Source organism: Dendropsophus ebraccatus, chromosome 7 (genome assembly GCF_027789765.1).
Source record: "Dendropsophus ebraccatus isolate aDenEbr1 chromosome 7, aDenEbr1.pat, whole genome shotgun sequence".
In the NCBI taxonomy this organism is placed as follows: domain Eukaryota; kingdom Metazoa; phylum Chordata; class Amphibia; order Anura; family Hylidae; genus Dendropsophus; species Dendropsophus ebraccatus.
In genome coordinates this window covers 3,151,746-3,168,371 of record NC_091460.1, presented here as the reverse complement: position 1 = coordinate 3,168,371, position 16,626 = coordinate 3,151,746, and the positions used below count along the sequence as shown (strand labels likewise).

Below are 16,626 nucleotides of genomic sequence, written 5' to 3'. Positions count from 1 at the left end.
TCCCTCCTGCCCGTTCAGCGCTCTTCCCCAATAATTCCCCTCTTCACCATCCCAGAAGAACATCTCTCCACATCCCACCTCATCTCCAACCTTACCTCAGCATTTGTCTCAGCAGTAACATGTCACTATGTATTGCGGCTCCAGATGTGATGAGGGGAAGGTATACAGTGCATGTACACGGGAGAATTACTCTAAACTGCAGTCGACATGATAGTGGAGCTTTACTGCATAGTAAGCAGAATATATAGCAAGAGGTGAGGTGTGTGTCATTCACAACAGTACAAGTGATTCCATTTCATTCTATTGTCTCTCACACTGACATCTTTCCCTCTCCATATAAACATGCAACCATTATTCCCGTCCTCCACAAGCCTTCCCTCCACCCGTCCTCCAAAAGCCTTCCCTCCACCCGTCCTCCAAAAGCCTTCCCTCCACCCGTCCTCCACCAGCCTTCCCTCCACCCGTCCTCCACAAGCCTTCCCTCCACCCGTCCTCCACCAGCCTTCCCTCCACCCGTCCTCCACAAGCCTTCCCTCCACCCGTCCTCCACCAGCCTTCCCTCCACCCGTCCTCCACAAGCCTTCCCTCCACCCGTCCTCCACCAGCCTTCCCTCCACCCGTCCTCCACAAGCCTTCCCTCCACCCGTCCTCCAAAAGCCGTCCCTCCACCCGTCCCCCACAAGCCTTCCTTCCACCCGTCCTCCACAAGCCTTCCCTCCACCCGTCCTCCACAAGCCATCCCTCCACCCGTCCTCCACAAGCCTTCCCTCCACCCGTCCTCCACAACCCTTCCCTCCACCCGTCCTCCACAACCCTTCCCTCCATCCGTCCTCCACAACCCTTCCCTCCATCCGTCCTCCACAACCCTTCCCTCCACCCGTCCTCCACAACCCTTCCCTCCACCCGTCCTCCACCAGCCTTCCCTCCATCCGTCCTCCACAAGCCTTCCCTCCACCCGTCCTCCACAAGCCTTCCCTCCACCCGTCCTCCACCAGCCTTCCCTCCACCCGTCCTCCACAAGCCTTCCCTCCACCCGTCCTCCACCAGCCTTCCCTCCACCCGTCCTCCACCAGCCTTCCCTCCACCCGTCCTCCACAACCCTTCCCTCCACCCGTCCTCCACAAGCCTTCCCTCCACCCGTCCTCCACAAGCCTTCCCTCCACCCGTCCTCCACAACCCTTCCCTCCACAACCCTTCCCTCCACCCGTCCTCCACAACCCTTCCCTCCATCCGTCCTCCACCAGCCTTCCCTCCACCCGTCCTCCACCAGCCTTCCCTCCACCCGTCCTCCACCAGCCTTCCCTCCACCCGTCCTCCACCAGCCTTCCCTCCACCCGTCCTCCACAAGCCTTCCCTCCACCCGTCCTCCACAACCCTTCCTTCCATCCGTCCTCCACAAGCCTTCCCTCCACCCGTTCCCCACAAGCCTTCCTTCCACCTGTTTTCCATAAGCCGTCCCTCCACTCGTCCTCCACCCAACTTCACAAGCAGTCTTTCTGCCTGTCCTCCACAACCCTTCCCTCCACCCGTCCTCCAAAAGCCTTCCCTCCACCCGTCCTCCACAAGCCTTCCCTCCACCCGTCCTCCACAAGCCTTCCCTCTACCCGTCCTCCACAAGCCTTCCCTCTACCCGTCCTCCACAAGCCTTCCCTCTACCCGTCCTCCACAAGCCTTCCCTCTACCCGTCCTCCACAAGCCTTCCCTCTACCCGTCCTCCACAAGCCTTCCCTCTACCCGTCCTCCACAAGCCTTCCCTCTACCCGTCCTCCACAAGCCTTCCCTCTACCCGTCCTCCACAAGCCTTCCCTCTACCCGTCCTCCACAAGCCTTCCCTCCACCCGTCCTCCAAAAGCCTTCCCTCCACCCGTCCTCCAAAAGCCTTCCCTCTACCCGTCCTCCACAAGCCTTCCCTCCACCCGTCCTCCAAAAGCCTTCCCTCCACCCGTCCTCCACAAGCCTTCCCTCCACCCGTCCTCCACAAGCCTTCCCTCCACCCGTCCTCCACAAGCCTTCCCTCCACCCGTCCTCCAAAAGCCTTCCCTCCACCCGTCCTCCACAAGCCTTCCCTTCACCAATCCCCCACAATCCTTCCCTTTACCCGTCCTCCACAAGCCATCGCACCGCCTGTCCTCCATAAGCCGTCCCTCCACCCGTCCTCCACCCAACCTCCACAAACCTTTCTTTCTGCCTGTCCTCCACAAGCGTCCCACCACCCGCTGCCTCGGGGTCACCTTTGACATATACAGGCCCCGAGCACCTCCGTCTGTAATGGTCCAGAACAGTATATAATGTCAGGCGTCTGGAAATGTATTGTTGCTATTGGCAACCTTAGACAGTCTGTATTAGGGCCTAAGTATTTGCTGCTCTTCCTTAGCTCTCTTGTAGTAGTATTGTTTTCTGCTATGTATTTATTTAATATGTTGTTATGTATTAATCGCTAATAATACAAGTGTTGAGATTGATCAGTGCTCCTCCCCTGCAACCTATCACACTCTAGTGATTGGCCAGGGGAAGCTAGCTCCGCCCACCTTTTACCCAGAGGGCTGTGTGGTCTTGTCAGTTGGTAGTCTGGCATTGCCAGAGTCACATCTAACCTCCCTGCGTCACCTGAGTAATCCTGTCAGACTCAATCCTCCTAACCCCCTAACCTCTTTCCAGTCATCCATAAGGACTAATACGCGTCCTCAAAGTCTCAGCAGGAGACGAAAAATGAAAATTGGCTCCGTCCTTAAGAGGTTAAATTATTAACAATGACGTACAAGGCCGTCCACAACCTGTCCCCTCCGTACATCTCTGACCTGATATCCCGCTACCGCCCCTCACGCAACCTTCCATCCTCCATCTCCATGACCTCTGTCTGCACTACCCCCTTGTTCGTATCTCACACAATCACCTCCAAGACTTTGCCCGACCCTCCCCCATACTCTGGAACACCTTACCATGTAGACTGTAATCCCTGGCGGGCAGGCTCCTCTCCCACTATGTAATACCTGGCGGGCAGGCTCCTCTCCCACTATGTAATCCCTGGCGGGCAGGCTCCTCTCCCACTATGTAATACCTGGCGGGCAGGCTCCTCTCCCACTATGTAATACCTGGCGGGCAGGCTCCTCTTTCCCTATGTAATACCTGGGGGGCAGGCTCCTCTTTCCCTATGTAATACCTGGGGGGCAGGCTCCTCTCTCCCTATGTAATACCTGGGGGGCAGGCTCCTCTCTCCCTATGTAATACCTGGCGGGCAGGCTCCTCTTCCCCTATGTAATACCTGGGGGCAGGCTCCTCTCTCCCTATGTAATACCTGGCGGGCAGGCTCCTCTCTCCCTATGTAATACCTGGCGGACAGGCTCCTCTCCCCCTATGTAATACCTGGGGGGCAGGCTCCTCTCCCCCTATGTAATACCTGGGGGGCAGGCTCCTCTCCCCCTATGTAATACCTGGCGGGCAGGCTCCTCTCTCACTATGTAATACCTGGGGGGCAGGCTCCTCTTTCCCTATGTAATACCTGGGGGGCAGGCTCCTCTCTCCCTATGTAATACCTGGCGGGCAGGCTCCTCTTCCCCTATGTAATACCTGGGGGGCAGGCTCCTCTCTCCCTATGTAATACCTGGGGGACAGGCTCCTCTCTCCCTATGTAATACCTGGGGGACAGGCTCCTCTCTCCCTATGTAATACCTGGCGGGCAGGCTCCTCTCTCCCTATGTAATACCTGGCGGACAGGCTCCTCTCCCCCTATGTAATACCTGGGGGGCAGGCTCCTCTCTCCCTATGTAATACCTGGCGGGCAGGCTCCTCTCCCCCTATGTAATACCTGGCGGGCAGGCTCCTCTCCCCCTATGTAATACCTGGCGGGCAGGCTCCTCTCTCCCTATGTAATCCCTGGCGGGCAGGCTCCTCTCTCCCTATGTAAGCCCTGGCGGGCAGGCTCCTCTCTCCCTATGTAAGCCCTGGCGGGCAGGCTCCTCTCTCCCTATGTAAGCCCTGGCGGGCAGGCTCCTCTCTCCCTATGTAAGCCCTGGCGGGCAGGCTCCTCTCTCCCTATGTAAGCCCTGGCGGGCAGGCTCCTCTCTCCCTATGTAATAACTGGCGGGCAGGCTCCTCTCTCCCTATGTAATAACTGGCGGGCAGGCTCCTCTCTCCCTATGTAATAACTGGCGGGCAGGCTCCTCTCTCCCTATGTAATAACTGGCGGGCAGGCTCCTCTCTCCCTATGTAATAACTGGCGGGCAGGCTCCTCTTTCCCTATGTAATAACTGGCGGGCAGGCTCCTCTCTCCCTATGTAATAACTGGCGGGCAGGCTCCTCTCCCCCTATGTAATACCTGGCGGGCAGGCTCCTCTCCCCCCTATGTAATACCTGGCGGGCAGGCTCCTCTCCCCCCTATGTAATACCTGGCGGGCAGGCTCCTCTCCCCCTATGTAAGTCCTGGCGGGCAGGCTCCTCTCCCGCTATGTAATCCCTGGCGGCCAGGCTCCTCTCTCCCTATGTAATACCTGGCGGGCAGGCTCCTCTCCCCCTATGTAATCCCTGGCGGCCAGGCTCCTCTCTCCCTATGTAATACCTGGCGGGCAGGCTCCTCTCCCCCTATGTAATACCTGGCGGGCAGGCTCCTCTCTCCCTATGTAAGCCCTGGCGGGCAGGCTCCTCTCTCCCTATGTAATACCTGGCGGGCAGGCTCCTCTCTCCCTATGTAATACCTGGCGGGCAGGCTCCTCTCTCCCTATGTAATACCTGGCGGGCAGACTCCTCTCTCCCTATGTAATACCTGGCGGGCAGGCTCCTCTCTCCCTATGTAATACCTGGCGGACAGGCTCCTCTCTCCCTATGTAATACCTGGCGGGCAGGCTCCTCTCTCCCTATGTAACCCCTGGCGGGCAGTCTCCTCTCTATGTAATACCTGGCGGGCAGGCTCCTCTCTCCCTATGTAAGGCCTGGCGGGCAGGTTCCTCTCTCCCTATGTAATACCTGGCGGGCAGGCTCCTCTCTCCCTATGTAATACCTGGCGGGCAGGCTCCTCTCTCCCTATGTAATACCTGGCGGGCAGGCTCCTCTCCCCCTATGTAATACCTGGCGGGCAGGCTCCTCTCTCCCTATGTAAGCCCTGGCGGGCAGGCTCCTCTCTCCCTATGTAAGCCCTGGCGGGCAGGCTCCTCTCTCCCTATGTAAGCCCTGGCGGGCAGGCTCCTCTCTCCCTATGTAAGCCCTGGCGGGCAGGCTCCTCTCTCCCTATGTAAGCCCTGGCGGGCAGGCTCCTCTCTCCCTATGTAATAACTGGCGGGCAGGCTCCTCTCTCCCTATGTAATAACTGGCGGGCAGGCTCCTCTCTCCCTATGTAATAACTGGCGGGCAGGCTCCTCTCTCCCTATGTAATACCTGGCGGGCAGGCTCCTCTCTCCCTATGTAATAACTGGCGGGCAGGCTCCTCTCTCCCTATGTAATAACTGGCGGGCAGGCTCCTCTCTCCCTATGTAATAACTGGCGGGCAGGCTCCTCTCTCCCTATGTAATAACTGGCGGGCAGGCTCCTCTCCCCCTATGTAATACCTGGCGGGCAGGCTCCTCTCCCCCCTATGTAATACCTGGCGGGCAGGCTCCTCTCCCCCTATGTAAGTCCTGGCGGGCAGGCTCCTCTCCCGCTATGTAATCCCTGGCGGCCAGGCTCCTCTCTCCCTATGTAATACCTGGCGGGCAGGCTCCTCTCCCCCTATGTAATCCCTGGCGGCCAGGCTCCTCTCTCCCTATGTAATACCTGGCGGGCAGGCTCCTCTCCCCCTATGTAATACCTGGCGGGCAGGCTCCTCTCTCCCTATGTAAGCCCTGGCGGGCAGGCTCCTCTCTCCCTATGTAAGCCCTGGCGGGCAGGCTCCTCTCTCCCTATGTAATACCTGGCGGGCAGGCTCCTCTCTCCCTATGTAATACCTGGCGGGCAGGCTCCTCTCTCCCTATGTAATACCTGGCGGGCAGACTCCTCTCTCCCTATGTAATACCTGGCGGGCAGGCTCCTCTCTCCCTATGTAATACCTGGCGGACAGGCTCCTCTCTCCCTATGTAATACCTGGCGGGCAGGCTCCTCTCTCCCTATGTAACCCCTGGCGGGCAGTCTCCTCTCTATGTAATACCTGGCGGGCAGGCTCCTCTCTCCCTATGTAAGGCCTGGCGGGCAGGTTCCTCTCTCCCTATGTAATACCTGGCGGGCAGGCTCCTCTCTCCCTATGTAATACCTGGCGGGCAGGCTCCTCTCTCCCTATGTAATACCTGGCGGGCAGGCTCCTCTCTCCCTATGTAATACCTGGCGGGCAGGCTCCTCTCTCCCTATGTAATACCTGGCGGGCAGGCTCCTCCCTACCTATGTAATCCCTGGCGGGCAGGCCCCTCTCTCCCTATGTAATACCTGGCGGGCAGGCTCCTCTCTCCCTATGTAATACCTGGCGGGCAAGCTCCTCTCTCCCTATGCAATCCCTGGCGGGCAGGCCCCTCTCTCCCTATGTAATACCTGGCGGGCAGGCTCCTCTCTCCCTATGTAATACCTGGCGGGCAGGCTCCTCTCTCCCTATGTAAGCCCTGGCGGGCAGGCTCCTCTCTCCCTATGTAATACCTGGCGGGCAAGCTCCTCTCTCCCTATGCAATCCCTGGCGGGCAGGCCCCTCTCTCCCTATGTAATACCTGGCGGGCAGGCTCCTCTCTCCCTATGCAATCCCTGGCGGGCAGGCTCCTCTCTCCCTATGTAATACCTGGCGGGCAGGCTCTTCTACAGGACTGGATTCTCCTCCACTTTCTGGGGGTCATGTTGAATTTCTATCTCTTAAAATGATGATGGTTGATGGGTAAGATTGTCATCTTACAGTGTGACCCTTTATATGCCATGTCCGCTGTCACACAACCCCCCAATGTGATTGGCTCTCGGTGAACGAGTTCCTGGGGGAGATTTATCAAACATGGTGTAAAGTGAAACTGGCTCAGTCACCCCCGGCAACCAATCAGATTCCACCTTTCATTCCTCACAGACTCTTTGGAAAATTAAAGGTGAAATCTTATTGGTTGCAACTGAGCCAGTTCTACCTTACACCAGTTTGATAAATCCCCCCCCCCCCCCCCCCTCTGTTTCTGGGTATTGGCCAGCCTTAAAGGGGTACTCCAGTGAAAGCTTTTTCACAATAATTGAAACAAGTTACAAAGTTATATAACTGTAATATGCTTCTCTCACCTATCTTTTTCCCCCTTAGTCCCCCCCCCCCCAGAAAGTGAAGTAAAATTCTTACCTAATGACTGTTGACCCCAAGCTTCTCTTTGGCTGCCATTTTGTGACAATGACATCATCAGGAGGGAGGCAGGTCTAAGCCCTGTTAGGCCAGCCTCCTTTTGTCAGATGACTCAGGTTGCTCAGCTCTGATTGGCTGAGCAGGCTGTAAGCCATCTAAAAGTCTGTAAGTCAGACATCACAGGAGGCAAAGTGCATCATGGGTAGTGAAAAAAAAAATTGAAGAAACCAACTGGAGCTTCAGGGACCTGCAAGCAGCGGGAAATTCAAATGGAGACAGACTCTGGAGTGGTAAGTGGGGAAACTATGTTTATGATTGACCCTTTAACGTCTGGGGGGGCTTGTTTTTATGTTATATTTCAAAATTATAATAAAATTAAGAATAAAAAAAAAAAAAAACAAGAAGCAACAGCAGCAGCGGCAATTTCCACATGACAAACGTTTTATTGAAACACAGGCCGCCCCCGGGTGCTGTATACCCCACAACATGACACCATCTCGTGACTTGTGACCTTGAACATTAATAACGGCCGACAACGTCTTACTTTACAACAGTAATAGGGAGGATCACGCTGACAGTATATATATATACCCTCAGTACTTCTCCTGAACACCTCCGGTATCTATAATTCAGGGGGGATCAGCAATAATAACATATATACATATACATATTCATACATACAGCAATAACATAGCGTCTCTCCGGTGACATTTCTCATGGAAAACCAGACTTGGTTGATTGGTAAAACATTTCCCACATTGTGAACATGAAAAGGCCTCCTCTTCTGTAGGATTGCAGTCATGGCTATCAAGAAGGGATTTCTGTACAAAGCATTTCCCACACTCTAAACATGTAGAAGCGTTCTCTCCGGTGTGATGTTGTTCTTGTCCAATAAAACGCGAGTGATTTGAGAAACTTTTCCCACATGCAGAATATGAATCTGTCTTCTCACCTCTGTGACTTCTCTCATGTAATTCAAGAAGACATTGTTTACCAAAACATTTCCCACACTTTGAACAGGGTAAGGACGTTACTTTTGTGTGGCTTTTTGCATGTGTAACGAGACCTGATCTTTTTATAAATCGTTTTCCACACTCTGAACAAGTAAAAGGTTTTTCTGCGTGAAGATTGAATCTCTTTGGAGAACCTTTCCTACAATGAGAAGATAAATACAGCTTCTCTGCTGTGTGAACTCTCTCGTGTGCTACACGTTGTGATTTATTTAAAAAACATTTCCCACATTCTGAACATGAATGCGGCTTTTCTGCTGTGTGAATTCTCTCGTGTGCTACAAGGTGTGATTTGTTTACAAAACGTTTCCCACATTCTGAACATGAATAGGGCTTCTCGGCTGCGTGAATTATCTCGTGCGTTACAAGGTGTGCTTTGTTGCCAAAACACTTCCCACATTCTGAACATGAATACGAATTCCCTCTTGTGTGACTTTTTCTGTGTGTAACAAGACCTGATCTTTTTAGAAAAAGTTTCCCACATTCTTCACATTGAAACCTTTTCTCTTTTTTCGGCTCCGTCCTTGCGGTAGCGGTGTGTGAGCGGTCAGGAGAGGGTTCCTCATGGTCAGGAGGATTATATGATAGATCTGTAGTGTGACGTCCTGGATGTACAGTAAGGGGGAGGAGGGCTTCTCCTGAGGAGTGCTGCTCCGCACCTTCATCCTCTTCTTTGTAATTCGGCCATAACAGGAAGTGTCCCTCAGAGATAGAACAGGGATATTCTGTGAGGGTCAAAAATATTTTATAAAAAAATACCGTAAAGTAAGAAACAATATAACAGTTTTTTTTGGGTGAATGAGGTGACTTTTTTTTATTTATTTTTTAATTATTTAAAGGAATTTTCAAGAATTATAAAAACATGGCCGCTTTATTCCAAGACTATCAGAGCAGGCTGTGTGATGTATTGCAGTGACTAGATCTGAACTGTAATGCTGCACACAACCTGAAGACAGGGGAGGGGCTATTTATTGTTTTGCTTTATTAAGAAGGCAGCCATGTTATCCTGATCCTGAATAACCCAATCTAGTCTCTATCTAGTCTCATCTTGTCATACATCTGGTATTCACGTATAGGAAGATGGAAGATGATGTGTATAGCTTCTATGATTACTCATTGTCTCTGCCATCAGGTGATCACTTGGTTTCACAAGTATATTGCACATATATATTATACTGACACTGATGAGATTAATTTATTTTCCTTCAATTTCACAATTCACTGACCAAAAGAAAAATTATTAAAATGTAACCTTTATTAACTCTTTCAAAAAGATTTATGATCATTCAAAAAAATACTCAAAAAGAAAAAAAAAAACTCTATAACGCAGCCAACACCATCCTCTTGTGCACATGCAGAGACTCTTGTCCATAAATAAGTCCTATTATATAACATAACGTGCATATTTCTTTATTTATATTGCACTTGAGTGTGTTTGCACTTATTTTGTATTATGCTAGATCACACGGTCTTTGTGTTTTTGTCCCTTTTAGCTTAATTGATTATGTAAAGTCTTTTTTTGTGAGCAATCAATTTATACACTCCAATAGAGTCCTTGTAAAAAATGAAGAGTTTATTTACTTCCCTTTTATTTCCACCGTAGTAGGTATCAGAAGTCCTTCACTTTATATTGCACTGGCCCGACGCGTTTCCTGAACCATTATTCTCCAGGGCCGTAGGGTAAGCTCACATTTTTCTTGGGACCTTTGTTGGAATCCTTCTGCACGGCTCTGATGATGGCCGCACACTGATCAGCGCACATCGGCTTCTATTTATATAACACATGAGCCCGCCTTTTATTTGACAGACTGATCTCCTGACTAATCAGAGCAGGTTCTACTCGTAGTTCCTGTCCAGAGATGTCTCAGTCCGGGGCGATCCTCACGTGATGTTATTGGTTTATATCCGTTGCCTGGATACCCGAGACGCACACGCGTCCCAAGCCTCGCTATGGATTCTATACCTCAATGGTAAGAATGGTCTGGTTGGAGACATTACGATTTGTTTTTAACATAAGTCTGTAATATAGGTCTTTTTCTTCTGGTTTGTATGTTTCTTTTGGCTCACCGAAAGCACATGTATGATACATAGTCATTAAGGCCGTACGGCTGTGCTGAGTTCATTCTGAAGATCCAGCGCGCTTCACATTGTAGTAGTCGCTTGTCATCATCTCCCTTCAATACATGTCTTTTCACCACTTCCAGTACTTGACATTTGAGCACTTCCCAGTTTCCTCCATGTTTCTCCATAAAGTGAAGTGCTACAGGAGTTGTACGTTTATTTTTTATATCCCCTAGATGCTCACTTAGCCATAATTTTGTGGGCAGGGGCATGTCAGCATGTACACCACTCCTGATGTCTCACAGTTTGCAAAATCCCGCATCACTATTTTCTCCCGTGCTGCTGCTCTTAAAGGATTTTCCAGGGGTGATGTATTTGCACATTGTGCATTTACTGCATGGATATGTTCCTGAGACCTCCGTGCGGTTTGTTCTTATTATGCAGGGAGGTAACTGTGCACCAGTCGGTCCTTCAGATTGCGGCCCCTCCAATACGTAATTTGTGGTCTACCAGGTAAAAACCGCGTAATAGTTTGGTCCAACTTCAGAACAGGCCAATAGAGGGTCAAGATTTGTTTAACCTCCTCAGACTTTACATCATACGTGCCTATAATTCGAGACACCTGTTCTCCATCATCAGTTTTTGTTTTAGATCTTAGTAGTTCTGTCCGATTTCTTTGCATCGCCTTCCAATAGGTGTTTCTAAGAACTTTCTTAGGATAGCCCCTTCTCAGGAGTCTGTCCCATAATTCAGCAGCCTTTTGTTTAAATTCTGTTAGAGTGGAGCAGTTCCGACGTAATCTCAAGTACTGGCCTGTCGGTATGCCAGCTTTAAGTGCCCTTGGGTGACAACTTCCCCATTTTAGCAAGGAATTGGTCACTGTTTCCTTCCTATAAACAGTCGTGTGTAACCTTCCATTTGTAGCAATCTGTATATCTAGGTCCAAAAACACCATCCTCTGTTTGCTGATAGTTTTGTGAACCTCAGACCCAGCTGATTGTTATTCAGGTCGTTCACAAAAGCATTGAATTCCTCCTCCGAGGAAGACCGTACCAGCAGCACATAGTCTATGAATCTGGCCCACATTTGTATGTGCCGGGACCAGTGGGACATCTCCTCTCCGAAAACGACCTGGCCCTCCCACCAGCCGAGGTACAGATTTGCGTAAGTTGGGGCGCATGGACTCCCCATCGCTGTACCCCGCTGCTGGTGGAAGAAGTCGTCCCCGAATATATATACAGTAATACCTTGCTTTTCGAACTCTTTGGAACTCAACGAAAATTTACCCAGAAGTCATGTTTGGAATTCGAACTCTGCTCGGTTTTTGAACGTTTTTTGAACATTTTTGCGAGCATGGATGGTAGGTTGTACCTGGCGAGTTAAGCAGTGGTGACGCCACATACAGTACAGTGCTGTATAAGACTGCTGGAGTGCATATACAGTGCAGTAGTAGTACAGGCAGTGCACCACCATCTCCCATACATTACAGTGCTTGGATGGGGGGGGACGCTATACAGTAAAGGATGGGTGAGGAGTTGGTGACTACTGGACTATAGTTGCTGGTTCTGATGAACATTTCTTACATATAATGTCCTGTACAGTATATAGTGCTGCTCTGTAATGTACAGTATATAGAGCTGCTCTGTAATGTCCTGTACAGTATAGTGCTGTTCTGTACTGTACTGATTATACGGAGCACTTATCAATGTAATAAATGAGGATTGTAGGTAATTATTGGTGGCTCCTGCTGGAACCAATTCATCACATTTACATTATTTCCTATGGGAAGACACTGCTCGCTTCTCAAACTGCCTTCCAGAACCAATTAAGTTCGAGAACCGAGGTACCAGTGTATATATATATATATTCATATCTATGTGATAGCGGCATCCGGACCGTCCCTGCAGAGACACACAGACTGTATGATGATTAGAGACGTCTCCACGATGGGTGGAGAACAAAGGACAGGAGGTGTATAGAGACCCAAACATGGCCGATAGGGGGAGGACGGAAGCTAAATACTGAGGGAACAAAGGGCAGGATCCATAGGCCGCCTTATACAGAACGTGTATGTGCCGTCCCCTCCCCCACTATACATATATACACGGGGGGAGGAGGGAGTGTTACTGTAATGTAGCTGTAAGATGGAGCCCCCCCTTATGTCCCTGTGACCCCCCCCACCTCACTATACATATATACACAGGGGGGGGGGGGGAATTTTACTGTAATGTAGCTGTAAGGTGGAGCCCCCCATTATATCCCTGTATAACTCCCTTCTCCCATACCTGGTATAGCAGCTCCCGGCGCCTCCTCCTCCTTCACCTCACTCATACACCGGGGATCGCCCCTCATCCTCTCTTCTTCTGCTTCATCCTCCACTTTAATATTAGTCACCTGATCTCCCCCCTGATGGGACATATAGAACAATTCAGTACAATCCAGCAGACAGGAGGGAAAATCTAACACATCAACATAAGAAACCAGCAACATGTATCTATCAGCCTCATCACATCTATGAGTGCAGGAGCAACAACCACCGGGGGGCGCTATAGAGATATAGTGCTATAGCATCAGCCTCATCTACCTGCTGATTGTCTGCTGGGACATTTCCCTCTGGACAGTCCTGGGAATACAGAGGACGGGGACACCTCTCTGGTGGATTCCTGTCACTGCCTCCATCTGTAGGGAACACACAGGGAGCCAATCCATTATACACTGCTACATGTCATCAGGAGGAGGAGGATGGGGGGAGGTGGAGGATGGGAGGAGGAGGAGGAGGAGGATGGGAGGAGGAGGATGGGGGGAGGAGGATGGGGGGAGGAGGATGGGAGGAGGAGGATGGGGGGAGGAGGAGGAGGATGGGAGGATGGGAGGAGGAGAAGGAGGATGGGAGGGGGAGGAGGAGAAGGAGGATGGGAGGAGGATGTAGGGGCCCCTCCCCCCTGCTCTCTAACATCAGGAAGGTCTCCTCTTACCTTGTGCTGTGAGGCCGGGCGGCTGATCCTCCATCATGAGCGGCTGCTCCCCCCGGTACAGATCCTTGTGTCCTTCTACATACTCCCACTCCTCCATGGAGAAATAGACGGCCACATCCTGACACCTTATAGGAACCTGACACACACAATGATCACACAGTCATCCCCCCCAGCCTGCTGCCTCCTGGATTACTCTATCATCTCCCAGCATTCCCCAGTGTCACCTCTCCAGTCAGCAGCTCAGTCATCCTGTGGGTGAGTTCTAGGATCTTCTGCTCATTTATCAGTGATGGAGGCTCCGTGATGGGGCCCCGGGCCCTGCTCCGCCCTCCTGACTCCTGGGGGAAGGCCACACCCTCCCCCCATGTCTTCTTCACTATGGTGTAATCCTGGGGATGGAGAGAGACAATGAGGGGACTGAGCCCAGTATTCCTGCCTCCTCCTCACTACAAAGAGGAGATTGTCCCCCTGTATAGAGCTCTAGTGAGGAGGAGGAGGAGGAGACACATCTGGACTACTGGGGTCAGTGCTGGAGACCACCGCACCTACAAAGAGGAGACCAGATCCAGAACATAGAGCGGGGGATGGAGGGAGGGGCCAAAGAGCCCAGACAACAATGGTGGAAATCTAGAGAAGTTACCTCTCCGGTCAGCAGGCGGATGATCTCCAAGGTGACGTGTAATATTCTCTTACTGATCTCATTCCTGTCCTTCTCCATCCTTGGGGGGTCATTCAGGAGGAGGAGCGTCTGGGGGAGAAGAGGAGACAACTGAAGCACAAGGACGGTCTAGTCCTGCCGGGGCCTTTATTTCACAGCCAAGGGCCCCAGCAAATGTAAGATCCCTCCTCCTGTAAGCTTACCTTACTGCTGGGGGGGTCACACTGATAGTAACACAATGTAACATCCCTCCTCCTGTAAGCTTACCTTACTGCTGGGGTCACACACTGATAGTAACACAATGTAACATCCCTCCTCCTGTAAGCTTACCTTACTGCTGGGGGGGGTCACACTGATAGTAACACAATGTAACATCCCTCCTCCTGTAAGCTTACCTTACTGCTGGGGGGTCACACACTGATAGTAACACAATGTAACATCCCTCCTCCTGTAAGCTTACCTTACTGCTGGGGGGGTCACACACTGATAGTAACACAATGTAACATCCCTCCTCCTGTAAGCTTACCTTACTGCTGGGGTCACACTGATAGTAACACAATGTAACATCCCTCCTCCTGTAAGCTTACCTTACTGCTGGGATCACACACTGATAGTAACACAATGTAACATCCCTCCTCCTGTAAGCTTACCTTACTGCTGGGGTCACACACTGATAGTAACACAATGTAACATCCCTCCTCCTGTAAGCTTACCTTACTGCTGGGGGGGGTCACACTGATAGTAACACAATGTAACACCCCTCCTCCTGTAAGCTTACCTTACTGCTGGGGTCACACACTGATAGTAACACAATGTAACATCCCTCCTCCTGTAAGCTTACCTTACTGCTGGGGTCACACACTGACAGTAACACAATGTAACATCCCTCCTCCTGTAAGCTTACCTTACTGCTGGGGTCACACTGATAGTAACACAATGTAACACCCCTCCTCCTGTAAGCTTACCTTACTGCTGGGGTCACACACTGATAGTAACACAATGTAACACCCCTCCTCCTGTAAGCTTACCTTACTGCTGGGGTCACACTAATAGTAACACAATGTAACATCCCTCCTCCTGTAACCTTACCTTACTGCTGGGGGGTCACACACTGATAGTAACACAATGTAACATCCCTCCTCCTGTAAGCTTACCTTACTGCTGGGGTCACACACTGATAGTAACACAATGTAACACCCCTCCTCCTGTAAGCTTACCTTACTGCTGGGGTCACACACTGATAGTAACACAATGTAACACCCCTCCTCCTGTAAGCTTACCTTACTGCTGGGGGGTCACACTGATAGTAACACAATGTAACATCCCTCCTCCTGTAAGCTTACCTTACTGCTGGGGTCACACTGATAGTAACACAATGTAACATCCCTCCTACTGTAAGCTTACCTTACTGCTGGGGGGGGTCACACACTGATAGTAACACAATGTAACATCCCTCCTCCTGTAAGCTTACCTTACTGCTGGGGTCACACTGATAGTAACACAATGTAACATCCCTCCTCCTGTAAGCTTACCTTACTGCTGGGGTCACACACTGATAGTAACACAATGTAACACCCCTCCTCCTGTAAGCTTACCTTACTGCTGGGGGGTCACACTGATAGTAACACAATGTAACATCCCTCCTCCTGTAAGCTTACCTTACTGCTGGGGTCACACACTGATAGTAACACAATGTAACACCCCTCCTCCTGTAAGCTTACCTTACTGCTGGGGGGGTCACACTGATAGTAACACAATGTAACACCCCTCCTCCTGTAAGCTTACCTTACTGCTGGGGTCACACTGATAGTAACACAATGTAACATCCCCCCTCCTGTAAGCTTACCTTACTGCTGGGGTCACACTGATAGTAACACAATGTAACATCCCTGCTCCTGTAAGCTTACCTTACTGCTGGGGGGTCACACTGATAGTAACACAATGTAACACCCCTCCTCCTGTAAGCTTACCTTACTGCTGGGGTCACACACTGATAGTAACACAATGTAACATCCCTCCTCCTGTAAGCTTACCTTACTGCTGGGGTCACACTGATAGTAACACAATGCAACATCCCTCCTCCTGTAAGCTTACCTTACTGCTGGGGTCACACACTGATAGTAACACAATGTAACACCCCTCCTCCTGTAAGCTTACCTTACTGCTGGGGTCACACACTGATAGTAACACAATGTAACACCCCTCCTCCTGTAAGCTTACCTTACTGCTGGGGTCACACTGATAGTAACACGATGTAACACCCCTCCTCCTGTAAGCTTACCTTACTGCTGGGGTCACACACTGATAGTAACACAATGTAACATCCCTCCTCCTGTAAGCTTACCTTACTGCTGTGGTCACACACTGATAGTAACACAATGTAACACCCCTCCTCCTGTAAGCTTACCTTACTGCTGGGGGGGTCACACACTGATAGTAACACAATGTAACATCCCTCCTCCTGTAAGCTTACCTTACTGCTGGGGTCACACTGATAGTAACACAATGTAACACCCCTCCTCCTGTAAGCTTACCTTACTGCTGGGGGGGTCACACTGATAGTAACACAATGTAACACCCCTCCTCCTGTAAGCTTACCTTACTGCTGGGGTCACACACTGAGGAGCAGAGATCTCCACACACAACACAACAGCAGTGACTGCCCGACCA

General features: G+C 51.1%; 2 protein-coding genes across 2 annotated transcripts in view; one reads left to right on the top strand and one right to left on the bottom strand.

Moving 5' to 3' along the window:
- The first annotated feature begins 342 nt into the window (after window positions 1-342).
- Window positions 343-2,289, top strand: LOC138797125 (adhesive plaque matrix protein-like). The gene has a single exon (XM_069976924.1). It carries the CDS (start codon window positions 343-345, stop codon window positions 2,287-2,289), a length of 1,947 nt encoding a protein of 648 aa, XP_069833025.1.
- Window positions 2,290-7,685: 5,396 nt separating this feature from the next.
- The window catches only part of LOC138797157 (oocyte zinc finger protein XlCOF22-like), an 8,964-nt gene continuing 23 nt past the window's right edge, over window positions 7,686-16,626 (bottom strand). The window contains exons 1-7 of the mRNA XM_069976980.1: window positions 16,555-16,626; window positions 13,939-14,046; window positions 13,523-13,687; window positions 13,299-13,434; window positions 12,908-13,002; window positions 12,609-12,729; window positions 7,686-8,987 (exon numbers count right to left, since the gene is read on the bottom strand). The exon at window positions 16,555-16,626 is cut by the window's right edge and continues 23 nt beyond it. Of these exons, the coding sequence (XP_069833081.1) occupies window positions 7,924-8,987; window positions 12,609-12,729; window positions 12,908-13,002; window positions 13,299-13,434; window positions 13,523-13,687; window positions 13,939-14,016 (1,659 nt within the window). The 5' untranslated portion in view covers window positions 14,017-14,046; window positions 16,555-16,626 and the 3' untranslated portion in view covers window positions 7,686-7,923. The remainder of the gene's footprint in view (window positions 8,988-12,608; window positions 12,730-12,907; window positions 13,003-13,298; window positions 13,435-13,522; window positions 13,688-13,938; window positions 14,047-16,554) is intronic.

Excerpts from the sequence above, each read along its gene's own strand:
- LOC138797125 (XM_069976924.1), top strand. The coding sequence starts at position 343 with ATGCAACCATTATTCCCGTCCTCCACAAGCCTTCCCTCCACCCGTCCT.